This window comes from Lissotriton vulgaris, chromosome 3_1, assembly GCF_964263255.1.
Source record: "Lissotriton vulgaris chromosome 3_1, aLisVul1.2, whole genome shotgun sequence".
In the NCBI taxonomy this organism is placed as follows: domain Eukaryota; kingdom Metazoa; phylum Chordata; class Amphibia; order Caudata; family Salamandridae; genus Lissotriton; species Lissotriton vulgaris.
The window spans coordinates 1,116,900,416-1,116,914,174 of record NC_141689.1 but is presented as its reverse complement, the minus strand read 5'-3'; the positions used below and the strand labels follow the sequence as shown (position 1 = coordinate 1,116,914,174).

The 13,759-nt window shown below is 37.9% G+C and overlaps 1 protein-coding gene across 7 annotated transcripts in view; it reads right to left on the bottom strand.

Annotated features, from left to right (window-relative positions):
* The window catches only part of PPP3CA (protein phosphatase 3 catalytic subunit alpha), a 707,038-nt gene that overhangs the window by 32,856 nt on the left and 660,423 nt on the right, over positions 1-13,759 (bottom strand). For 3 of the 7 annotated variants that reach the window (XM_086961587.1, XM_086961586.1, XM_086961589.1), the window contains exon 11: positions 5,974-6,003. The exons of the other annotated variants lie outside the window; for them this stretch is intronic. In XM_086961587.1, coding sequence (XP_086817713.1) covers positions 5,974-6,003 — 30 coding nt within the window. The remainder of the gene's footprint in view (positions 1-5,973; positions 6,004-13,759) is intronic. 7 annotated transcript variants of the gene reach the window in all.

Genomic DNA, 13,759 nt, shown 5'->3' with positions numbered 1-13,759 from the left:
CTTGAGTCAAAAAATAATTGATGGATCCAAACTAAACCTTTGTCTCTCCATTCCGATAGGTACTTGAAAGGATTTTATTTGCTTGAGCTTGTACAGGGTCTGCAGTCCCAATGCGGACAGCTGACCCTTGTTGCAAACTGCTTGAATAAGGCAGTCTACGTATTGGTAGCTTCTGCTGATCCACAAAGAGTGCCAGTGAGGCTAAAATGTGTGTTCAAGATGCAGAGGGATGAAAAAGATATGGTAGTGTCCTCTACTGGTACTATTGGTTTCCCACTGGAACCAAAGGTACCATCCAGATTCTTTGAGCTCATCCAGTTGTTGCTCTGCACACCTGCCAGAATCTGGGACTAAGACAACATTTTGATAGTTGGCAGGGGCAAGAACTGGTTAGAGATTGTAAAAATCAAAGATGGGGCAGACGTCCCTCTTTTTTCCTTATAAAGAAGTCGTGGGGGGTTTATCCCTATACCTTTCTGTGGGTGGGACTGGCTCAATAGCTCTTAAAGCAGTTGCACCATGTTGTGGGATGCTGACTGGGCAGAGAAACCCTGGATGAGGGTAGGGTAGCACATTTGTCCTTCATCACTGATTGGGCCCCTCAAACATTAGTTATCTGGGCCAAATGGACTCCATAATCTTTAAAGGCTGGAAGGCCTTTGTCAACTGGAAAAAATGAAAAGGTCTAGCCAGTATCAATTTAACTGCAGCCCCGTCGTTTCCTTGACCAGGATAAGCATGAACTAATATTCTTCCTGGGCACAGCCCAAGAGTACGGAGGTGTAGCATTCAAATTTGTAGCAGAGATGGAGACCATAGCTGGAAATTATGGCAAATTAGCCTGCTGTAGTGAGGGATTACTGATCTAGTAGTCCTTCACAATGCATCTTTAGACACTGTCTCCTTGTGGAAAGATGATGCTTTACCTTACTGAGTAGCTAACATCACCACCACAAACTAAGGGATGGAGGGTTAACAGGACCCAAATTACTTGGAGGCCTAGAAGGCCTGTTATTTACCATCCTATGTCTATGAGATTGCTGTCTCACAGAAGGTTTCTTCCAAATCTCCAGAGTCTGAGAGACAGCCTGCGGTTCTGGTGCATAGGCATGTCGCGGTAGAGTGAGCTGTTGTAGCAAATAAGTAACAGATGTGTTTATTCTTGAAAGGGGCACCTGACTGGGTCTCATACACAGTGACCAAGACGGCAATATAGTCTCCGGTTCGATGCAGGTCCTCAGTATCTATCTCATTATGGGTGAGGCCAAATCAGTGACTCTTCGAAGGGACGCTTTTGGGGTGAGGAACTAGCAGGCAGATCCATGGAGGTGTCATCTTCCCCAGAATGGTCAACAGGTGAAGTTAGGACCACAGCATGAACCTCCTGCTTGGTGAGGGTGCATCACATGTTGTATGCATGTAAGTATATACACACACACAGCAATACAGTCTCTTATTTCACTGGTAAGTAGCAGGGATAGCCAGAGGTTAAGAATGGGAAACAGCCAGCATTTAATAGTAATCATGCTTGGCATTTGAACTAAAGGAAGGCTTTCCTATGCCACTTGGGCTGCAAAAGGCAAGCTTAAAGCAATTTGCTCTCATCAACAATAAGATTTCCATTAAACTATTATGTAAAATCTAACAATTAAGTCTTCTGTTCAAGTAATGACTATCCAAGTTAATCGCTTGAAGTAAGTAAGGGACTTCTGCATTAAAGGCTGAGAACGACACTGATTTCCCAAAACTTAACAAACTAGCACCTATTTCTGAAGTCCTAACAAGTAAGAACCACCAGGCGGACTGAGAAGCAAGCACAGATTTAATATGCTATTTTAAGTAGAGTATTAATCGCCAGCCAGCAAGGAAACACAGAAACCGAGCAAAGCTATCCCAAATCAATTCTTGATCACTATAAAGTCATTCTCAAAGATATGCATGTGTACAACAGCAGGAAGTGTGCGGTATTTTATTGACTAATCTAAAGTAGAAAAGATTTATTATAAAAAAACATTCAGGGAAAGTGATTTCGTAAAACTGACAGTGTGACTTTCAGCTATTTGATATTCATACAGCTAAAAAACGTTTTACTAGTAGATGATTGAGAATACCATCTTCTATTATATATTTTAGTTAAAACATGGCGGGAATGGCAGCAGATTTCCAAGGGAAAGACTGTAGAGAGAAAACCAAGTGGCAGTAGAATGTTATTGGGATTTAAATGTGCCTGTGTGACTGTCTGAGTAGAGCCAGGTGTATACCTTCCCTCGTGTGAAGAGATACCCTATTCACTAGAACTTTCCAAGTGTATCCCCTCCCTGTGTCTAGAGACATAGCTTTAACGACTAGTTGCCTGTGTGACTGTCGGAGTAAAGCCAGGTGTATACCTTCCCTCGTGTGAAGAGATACCCTATTCATTAGAACAAAAAGTAATGTGTTCTTTATGTATTTGTAACTGATTCCATGTAAAATGCTTGATAACATGTAACGGAACTGGTGCTATGTAAAGCGCTCTGATAACCTAATCGGTTCAAGTTCGCGCTATATAAAACTCTAAAAATAAATAAATAAATAAATAAATAGTGCACATGAAAATGAACTATGGAATGTTACAAAAGTAAATTTATCAGAGATCAAAACAATTTATAAAAAAAAGAAGCCCCCGACCCCCCCCCCCCCCCCGCCCCCCCTCCAATCTATTCAAATCCGGACTGGAGACATTTATGAGAAATATATATATATATATATATATATATATATATATATATATATATATATATATATATAAATCTTGAGATAACAGTCTTGGTTCAAAATACAGACACTAGCGTTAAACACACTTATCGGACGTTTTTCTTGAATTAAAAGAAATCCTCAGCGCGAACATGAAAAGACCATCCTCTGGGTGGCGTCAATTTACAAAGTAATCCACTATCCTAGTAGGAAAAGACATCAAGTAGCTCATCCAGTTAAATTTGGGACTGCGATTTAGAATCACAAGCTACAAATGCATCTCAGCAAAGGACTCAAGGATCTCTGTTCATATGCGACTATGCTAATGGCACGCTCTTTAACACAAACTGCTTGTGAACAATGACTAATGGGTAAGGTTAAATTCAGCAAAACTTTTTCAAGCAAGCGAGGGTGTTGTGTGGAAAAGTAAGAAACGGAGGTTGTGCATTTGGTACCTAAGAAATATTATATTTAAAAAAACACATAACAAAAAATGGATAGATATTATTCAAATAACAGCTGTAAATGGTTCTAAAAAATGTAATCTGCACTCGGAAAACGCAACAAATTAGTCTTCAGCCAAGTGTTTATTTCAAATTAGATTCAGTCAATTCTTTATTTCATATTTGCTTTAAGTCAGCAGTTTATCGCCACTAAAAATGCCGACATGTTTCGGTCCCTAGTAATGAAAACATTAATGATGGTGCCATAGAAACAACAGACTTGTGTACCCATAGGCATAAAAGACATTCGCCAGCCTTGATAAAGACAGACCTGTGCTTCAATGAACATAAAAAACATATTTCATTGTCCTTATTTGCTGTGGGGAAATCAGCCAATTTTGTTACATCATCAGTCTCATATTTTTAAATATGGATACATATATCCAATAAATATATCACCTTGAAACACCTTATTACAAAAAATGCAACAGCTGAATATCAATAATGTGCGCATCCTGTCACGCACACCAAATCTCTATTACTCATTGTGATACATCATATCGTTTTTTCGTGACATTGCTATAAACATAAATGCAATTATAAATTGTTCATACAGAAAAGATTTTAGAGTGTAGTAAGTAGCATTATATGGTCCAACTTGTCCACTAGTACAAGATGTAGAAACACATTGCAGGTCGCTAGGATTAAATGACGAAGGATCATTAAGTGAAAAAATTGTACATGGGAACCGATTTAAAGTGTATATGAAATATTACGAGAACATTCTAACATTATTGCTCTTTTAAATTATGTAAAGCATATGGATTTATGTTTTAATTAATAAGTGTAGTCAAGGACACCATGTGAGCTACGTAACATTTTGCACTGAATAATAGTGATTTTGTGTAAATGACTGGATGCATGCCTCATGGACATAAAATCATTATTTTTTTAATAAGATAACTGAAGATCATAAATACGTAATTAATGGATCAATGTAGCAATTTTTAAGATGCAAGACTGATAGTGTAGCAAACCAGGTACATCCTACCACACACCAGAACAAGGAAATAGGTTTGTTTGTTCATTAAAGCACAAGTGTACCCTTTTTAAGGCAGGAGAATGTATCGGTTATGTCTAAGGAAGCACCTGTCTAATTTCTGTTGTACTATCACTGTTTTTCACTTATGGGACGAAGCCGCAATGATCTAAATACGTCACTATTCTTGGTGAAAATATGCAACTGAATTAAAGTTCATATGAAATGCGGAATTGGCTGAAGACTATTTAGTATGCCTCCAAAATGCAAGCTACAATGTTTGAACTATTTACTGTGGTTCATGAATAACAAAGACATCCACACCAGCCCATTGAGCTACGCAGAAAGGTGGGCTCTTGGAAAGAGAATTAAGTGGAGACTTCTGACTATACCAATTAAAAAGATGATTTGTCTCTATAACAACGGCATGTTTATTGGCAGAAACTAGAGTAGACAAACACAGATGCAATATTTTCTTTGATCCCTGTCCATAAAAAAAGCAATCGACATACACAACAGGGCAACCCAATATTCCCGAGGGAACTGGGTAATCAATATGCAAGAAAAATATGTTCCTGGAGGAATTGTTTCAGCTTAGGTACAACATTTGTTGGTCACTCAATCCACCCGTACAGGGCAAAGTAAGAAAGAGGCGTATTACTATCACAAGGTTATTTATATATTAAACCATAGAATGCATTGTATAAAAAGCATATTACATGGACAAAAGCAACATGGAAAAAAATACAGACACCACCCACATGATCACATCAATATTACTCGAACAAATCAAATCCAAGGATCATTGGGAAGAGAAAAGTCCTCTTAATCATGTAGGTTAATGAATTCTGAGTTGCATATGATTTTATATTGATTCCAACAATCTGATGAACTGTAGAATGATGCAATCATAGAATTATGGTTGTAGAGGTAGATCCGTCAAAGTTTTGGTCTGTTATGGCCACACAGTCCCCGAGACCATCATCAGGATGTTTCCCAAAGATCCTTGGATTTGATTTGTTAGAGTAATATTGATGTGATCATATGGGTAGCGTCAGTGTTTATTTTGTCCATGTTGCTTTTGTCCATGCAATATGCTTTGTTTACTGTGTACAATGTATTATATGTTTTAAAATACAAATATTCTCGTGATAGCAATATGCCTGTTTTTTACTATCCTCTGAACAGGTTGGATTGAGTGACCAACATATGTATGTTGTAACTAAGCAGAAACAATTTCACTATGAACATATTTTTCTTGCCCCCTTTAAAAAGCCAAGCATTAAAACAAATATCTAAAATGACTGTCCACTTCACGTGGCTTTTTAAACTCAAACAAAATATTGCAAATTTGTACATCACCAAAATTAACACATTGTGAGTGGTGGATGCATCTGACAAGTTTGTTGAACACTACTCAATGTAGAGGCAGTCTTTTGGCAAAAACAATATCATTCCAATTGTGATGTAACAATTACATATCACAAAGTACACCAGCAGGAGTACAAGTTTATACAGAAAAAACTTTGCTTTGATTTAATTGTGTAGCTTAATGATAGTATACTATTCTAGCATGAACCTCTCGGTGGTGTTAATACACAAGTAAATAGGTTGCATAAATCTGAATAAATCTTATTACAGAAGGACTAAGGAGTTTGCCGAGTACCTTCAAAGCTTGTGAAAATTAACGGTGTTGGTGTGGTGCGAAGGGGAGCAACTAAATACTAGTTAAACCCTTTAAAATATATACTATTATACCTTTTTTCTGTGCACAAATAAGTTGCTCTTCTTATGAACATCCAAGGGGGGAAAAAGAAACATATCAGTGAAGTTTGAAGAAGGGAAGGGGAGAACGAGGTACATTATGACAACACCAATTGGAAAGAAATGCTTAAGTAAAGTCTGCAAAATAGAAAAGAAACAGATTAGGTAAAGAACACCAAAGGAAAATGTAAATTTTAGACTAGGAGTAGAAAATGGTGAAAGAGTGCCATACTAAAGCTAGGTTAGTGCGTTATAGCCAAGAAGATTAAAATGATGCAGCCATTAGTAACACATCAAATCTATTAGTCCAATGGTATTAAAAGCCAATATCTGTGCTACAAAGCAAAGTCACTCACTTCGTACACTAGAGTTTGACCAGTCTTTTACGTGGCTTCCATCAAACCAAAACGACAAATATGCATGCACATAGCATACTGGGAATGAGTTCCGGTTACTGCATAGCAATTTGTAAAAAGAAATAGGCTATGAGGAGAACACTATACCTCGTGGTTTGTAACATAGCCACTGCATGTGCTGATGGATATTAATAGTTATAAAAGGATGGTGATATAAAGCATGGGGGTTGCCAGGCTGCGTTATGTGACCATGCATCTATTCATTTGCCACAGTTACTCCTCATTGTACAGCTTGATATGGTCACTGCCTGATTTAAAGTGTGAGAGAAGGTATCCTTCAATAAAAGAGCACCAGTTTTACTGGGATTGGGAGGAAAACGTGTAGGGCCCGATTTGCAGCCTTCCCTCGGAAATGTAAGAATTGTAGATTTAAGCATAATTGCATCAATTTCAAAGTTTTTTGAAATTCACAAAGATCCCCATAAGTTTGCATGGAATTCAAATCAGATTCTAGATTTCCATGCATATTCTTTTTTTTCCTAGTTTAATTCATTGTGGACAATCTCTAGGACTACGGATAGACACTTTTTTCTCTGTGAAGAAAACCCTTCTTTTACACTCGCAAGCATTATGGGGGTAGTCCATTACCTGTCCCACTTTTATTCCTGCCTTTTACAGTCATAGTGCTGCATGTTCTGTCACAGGGGAGCTACTGGTACATTATAATGTACTGGTGTATAATAGTGTGTATGCCTACTTTGCAGCAACCTCAGAAAACCCTTCCTAACTTTCAGATTTTCCTGTCCACTTTGAAGCTTAAAAAATTCACTACTCCGGTTTTTGGAAATCAAGATCTGGCATTTCGAATTACAAATGGTTTTGTTGTGCACATAAGTACGAACCCATAAACCACTGGGTGAAAGGGAAACCCAAAATGTGATGGCTGGAACATCTTGAATTTATCTTATTCACTGGTGGTTACTCTAGGCTGCACTCTAGTGCATAGACTGTTTTTCCTCACTGTACCATTACAGACCCGGAGTTACTAGGCTTGGACGTCGGGCTTATTATAGCAGGCGAGTGTCACTTCCCTTAGGTGACATGAGTGATTTCATGAATGCCAATGTGATGAGATGTCAATGATGCCATTGATTTAATTTGTGAGATATCGCTACTCTTTCTAAGAGGTTATGAATACTTCTATTGGACGAGGGGAGTTATGGTTAAGTTACTCACCATAACTGAACATTTGCTCTTTTGGTTGTGCACTAAACAGAAATTTGTAAGGGCATTTTTATTTTTCTTATTACCAAACTGCAAATGCCTTGAAAATATTGAACCGTAGCCCAGTGATTTTTATGGGTTCTATAATGATATACTTTAGCCCGATAATAACGAAAATGAATCCCGCACACACAGCCACTGCGAGCTACAGGCACAGTGTGTCTCCTGTACTCCTGGAAACTGCTGCATAATTTTTCATGGCCTCCAGCTGTAGCTTGTACCCAGCTGCCATGCCCAGGGAAGACACTTCACAAGGCTTTCAGCCTTCAGGTGCCAAATGAAATACATAAGTTCTGGCATCAAATGGGCTGGGTGTAGAGCTCATTTCTTAATGCTACCAATATTGTAATAGAGGAAAATATTCAAAATGTTCTATATTGCTCAATGGCAATTTAAATGCTACTGAAAGGCCTCTTCAAAAAAGAAACATTTTATAAGATGCTGCAGACACATCAAAGGAATCGCTAGATCCATGAGGGCTTAGTTTCTACTTTGAAACAATGGCATCAAAAGCATACTTCAGTCTTAGATGTTACCAAGACCTTACTGTGGACTGTCCTTCCCCTACATCAACTTTGACAACTACATGCCTGAAGTATGAACAGTGTAACAAAACTCACCTGGGACTCCATCTAAACACCAGCAAATCTAGGCAACATAATCTCCCCCCTCATCCAGCAGGTACCCAAGAAGTCTCAGAGAATACAAACTATTTATTCTGCGCCAGTTAAGTTTTAACAAAAACAATACTTTTGGAGACAATAGCATTTCTACTTAATTTCAAGACACTAAACTGTAGCATTCATTGAGGTGGGGAGGTACGGGGTAATTAATTCAAGAGATTTCTCTGCATACAAAGCCTTACCTCTGCTAGCCACAGTCTCATTTTAGAGCCCTGTCACGGACAAAGTTCATTATTGCTTTCGTTGGGGGGTGGGCTATGTCTAATAGGCATGGTATATCGATCATCTGTACAGATGAAGATCGAAAAAGCAAAGCATCTCAAGGAGGAGTTATGGGCCTACTGTCATGTATTTCTGATTGATATTTCTTCATAGGAAAAATATCTTCCACATTGAACCAACAAGGTAGCACTATGCAATGACAGACAAGTAGCTGCAGAGAATGAATGCCACATAAATTAATATTTTCTGCAATAACTGATGTCCAGTGACCCTGCATAGCTTTCCTTCCAAACCTAGACACCCCTCTGTTGTTCAGTCGGAGGCAAGATATGAAGCGCTAGCAACTGGTGCATTTCTATCAATGAAAAAGACATTCCGCATTTTATTAATTAATTGGCTGATACGTGAAATGAGAAAGCAAAGCATCCATTATACTAATGAACCCATCAACTGGCCAAGCAGACCTGCACCCAGCACTACGACAATCTTCAATGATCCTTCAAGTTTATTGATTTCTCTCTCTCTCTCCTAGAAGATTCTGGAGGCTTTCCTCAATATATCTGGCAAACTATTTGTGGTGGAAAGGAGCATTTTAAAGGGATTTATCAAGGTCGTAAGATCCAGGATTTACTCTCGCTAAGGACCCTGTGTTTTCGAATTGTTAAGAATTTATATTTCAAAGCCTGGAGACACTGACTTATTTGATGGCTGTAACGATACATGGGTCTCATGTCATCAGCTTAAGCAGAAAATCTTTTCTGATCGCAGGTATGATGGAAAATGGTTAAAAATCCTCATTGCTAATAAATCAGGCATACATACTATGTATGCTGTTAGATTTGATCATTACAGCAAACAACTTCATCACCAAGATATTCTGGTTATGGGAAATCTATGCCATTCACAGGCTTTTCACTCTCCAATAAACAGGTGATCGTGAATTCATTAATATTCCCGCTTATCAATCAATGGTTCTATCACTTACAGCTTCCAGACAACACTTTTACAGAAGATCCCTGATCGTGGATTACTGCTGTTTTTGTAGTCTACCTTCACATTTCTAGAAGAACGAAAACACTGTTTTTCAGCGAGCTTTTCGCATTAATCTTAAAATCGTTTGGGGGGGACTGTGAATCTTAAAGAGGCTGAAGATAAGACATGCGACATACCTTAACGATAAATAGTTACAATTCCGCTAGTTTTGAGGTTGTATCGACTGGCTGCATCAGGGCTAAAAGGCATTTATTAAGGTGACATACCACATAGAATGAGATATGCATCCCAGTTTCTGGTGTTATGCTTGCAATGTTTTTTTTAAAACCAGCAGCACAAGAGATCCCAATTTCTGATAAGCTATGTACCGGCATGTATCCTTAGAAAAAGATCCGAATCCACAATGAAGACAAGAACTAACGGCTGGTCTAACCTGCTTTGTTACAACGAAGAACCATGGATTTGAAATCAGTAACACTTAAGGAACAGCCTATGGCAAGTGATTATCAGGTAAGCAGCATAAATGAAATACACGGCAGCAGAGCAAACTATCATCATTTTTAGTCTTCACACACTAACGCCTTTCTGTCAAAAACGGAACTATATTGAAAACACGGTTTAAAATAACATTAAGGTTAAGACAGAATGAAGACTTATACTTTAAGTAGAAATCTTTAAATAAGCCACTGATATTTACTGGAAAACTGAACAAGAAAGGATAAGATTACTAACTAACAATTTTGAAAGTTTAAAGGGAGTCAAGAACTGTAGTAAAAGTTAAAGTAGGAAGAGAAAATGCAAATGTGAGAGTCCAATATCAAGGTGCAATGTCGCAAATGGTTTTCCACTATGAACTGCAACTTGTACAGAATGTAGCAGCAAGACTCGTGATTTATCTTCCTAAATTCCAATAACTCTCTGCAGCAATTTGCAAATTACATTGGCTTCCTCCAGAAAAGAGAATTCTGTTTAAGGCCCTGTGCATTGTCCATAGGTCTCTTCATAATTCTGGTCCTGAAGGAATCAAAAGACTCTTCAAACGGTACGTCCCCACCAAACAACAGCGGTCTGCCAATAAAAACTGGCTGGCAGTCCTTAGGTTTAGGAGGGCTAAGTGGGGGGATTGTAAGCTTTGGAACACTCTCCCTCTAACAATCTCTTGTCAAGAGTCACATCTACTCTTTCGCAAGTCTTTAAAAACAGGACTCTTCGCACTTTAACATCTGAAAGCCTCATCCCTTCTACTCATGACCACCGGTTCTATCCCAAGTGCCTTGATGCCTTTGGGCAAAGTTTGTGCTATACACGTCGATCCTTCATTCATTCATACATCACATGACATACCGAATCGGCATGGATATCACCGATTACTAGACTTGTGAACAATGTAGAAAAGCATTCATATCAAGAAAAGGATGCATTTTGTGCACCTCGCCTTTTTTTAAAGAGGCAATTATCCACTGTTTAGATCTCCTGGTGGCAGGTTCATTTGACAAATTACAGCTCTTTTTCTGTACGATTTGACAACTATGCTTTTAAAAGCATATCAGTTTTATCAAGTGTGATTTAATGTATTTCGTGTTCTTTTTTCGCCAAACTCTTTTTAACTTCACATACTCCAGAATGTCTTAATTAGTCCCCCTGTGGAATGACTCATTTGCTTGTAACAAACACCCCGCTCTGCTCTTAATGTGCATTACAAATCCACATAAATTCGCACTCAATTTTGCTACTGCTACTATCCTCTATTTCATATTCACTCCTGCATCTTTTTCTTGTCGACAATTGCGATTAATCTGATGCTATTTTTTCCATTTATTACGTGTTCTGTTTGTGTTTTTTATTTAGCATATCAAAATCACTACATTTTACAGCACATCTGTTGGTGTGCTAAGGCAAAAGAAAGGATGTTTCTCCTTCTTAAAGTAAATAACTGCCGTTATTCATCAAGTTCTTTTATTCTAGGCAATAAAAGCACATATGAAACCTATATCCGACACAAAATGCAATTCCTTGGACATTCTTTATGTTTGGATATGCAGGTGAGTCATAATAAATACGAATCGCAAATTTTAAAACCAGCTTAAAAGAGTAATTTCATCACGCAACATAAGGGCTTATTCAGTATATACTTAAGACGAAAAACTCATGTATGGATCCACTATGTCAAAGAGGTTATATTCAATGGTACCTAAAAAACATAGATCAATTAAATGTCTATTTTTTCAGGTCATCTATGCCATCAAAGATAACATTTACACAACATACACATTCATTTTAAAAGGCTAAATACATAAAACATTTGCAGTGCACTTCCCATAAAAACGTAAGAAGTTGAAAACTTAAAATCCTCTATGCAATTCTTAAATGAATAAAAAATGCCAAAAAACATAAAAACTTCCAATAAATATAAATTCATTTCTATGTGCAAATAATGCAAAAAGTGCAAAGGGGCTTGTATTAATCAAAAGTCCCTAATCCTTAATCCAAAGGAGTATTTGCTCTACACATGATGGCCATTACATTTTAGGGTGTTCGTTCTAATATGCCATATTGATGACAAACAGCTTGTGATTGCAAAAACAATGCAGCCTCTGGTATTAGTTTTACATACTCATGAGGCATTTGATCAATCGCTGAATCCAAAAAGACGGTCGAGTGGTATTATCCAATACAAGCATTGTTTTGCATAAGCTGTGCAAAACAATAAAACAAGCGCATTTTTTTCAGCTGACAACGCATAGGGTATAAATTGGATAAAATTGACCCTACTTTTTTTATTCCAGTAACACGTAAACGTCATCCGGGGTTAAGTCCCTAATTTATATTTTATATAAAGTGCAGACGGATCAATTAACAAATTCATAAATGGCTCAAAATCAGGTACACATTTAAATAACAAATATGAATCTGTAAGACTGCCTGCGGTTACCACAGATATCTTGGCTCCTAGGACAAAGTCCCAATAACAAGTTTTTACCTTTTCACGTACACCTCTCAAGATGCTAGGGTATAATCAGTAATCACACAAGCCAAGCTTTAATAGCCAGGTTTTAATATGTAGTATCTATGAGATTTTAATGGTTGAATGTCCAATTAATAGTCCCTTAACACAGTCCTTAATGGGAGCCAACTCTTCGGTTGACCATAGCCTAACCCAATATTGGATGAACCTTAGTGCAGCAATATCTGATCCAAGATTTAGTTCAAAACTGAGTGGAATAGTTGGAGTACTGGTGGGAAGTTTCAGAAGAGACTTATGAGTGGCATTTTTCACTGTTTCAACACAGTCAAAATTACAATGTCCTCACAAGTCTACCCCATACAATGTTGCCCCTGGAGCTTGAATTTCATATATCTCTATAGGGGGAGAGATAGCAAAGGCATATGCCCATGGACAAATCTTATAATGGATCCAGCCCTTTGTTTTAAGGTCAATACACTATATTAGCTATCTGGGGTGACCAGCTATGAGAATCACTGATTCTTGCATCCAGATAGACAAATTCAGAGACCCTGTCCAGTTGCTTAGCCTCTCTAGATATACCCTGCCCTTACCTTTTTTGCAGGCACTAAAATATTTTGTTTAATTACAATTTATTTCCAATCCATACTCTTTAAAGAATAGGCAAAATCTCCCTAAGAGAGTTGAGAGGCTCCTAGTAGTATCAGAAAGTAGTAGAGTACAGTCTGCAAAAAGAAGGCCTGTTATTTTATGTCCCACAATCTTTGGCGAGTCAATTCGCAGTTTGCAAGATAAAGAATGCACTCATTTTTATATAATAGCTAGATTTGTGAGGGCCAGGGTGCATTCTTGGCAGACGCCTCTTAATAGTGATATACTCGGTTTGTTTCCCAGCTGGCCCCCATCTAATCCTAGCAAAATTTCCAGAACACCTTTATCAAAGACAACAAGCCGATGGGGATCCCTATGCGCACTCGTCTCAAGGGCTAAACTCAGGGAGGTTTTAAAAAGGGTAGGGATCCCCATTGGCGTGTTGTCTTTGACACAAAGGTCAACAGAAGCCACAAATAATAATCTCCTGTCAATATCTACTATTTTCCACAAGAAGTCATGGAATCGCAATATCTGGTCAATTGTGCCGATAAAATCGTGTTTTTTTTTACTGAACATATCAAATCACCACATTTTACAGCATATCTAGTTGTGCTAAGGCAAAGGGGTGTTTCTGCTTCTTAAAGTAAATAACTGCCGTTATTATATTCAAGTGAACCCTTCTA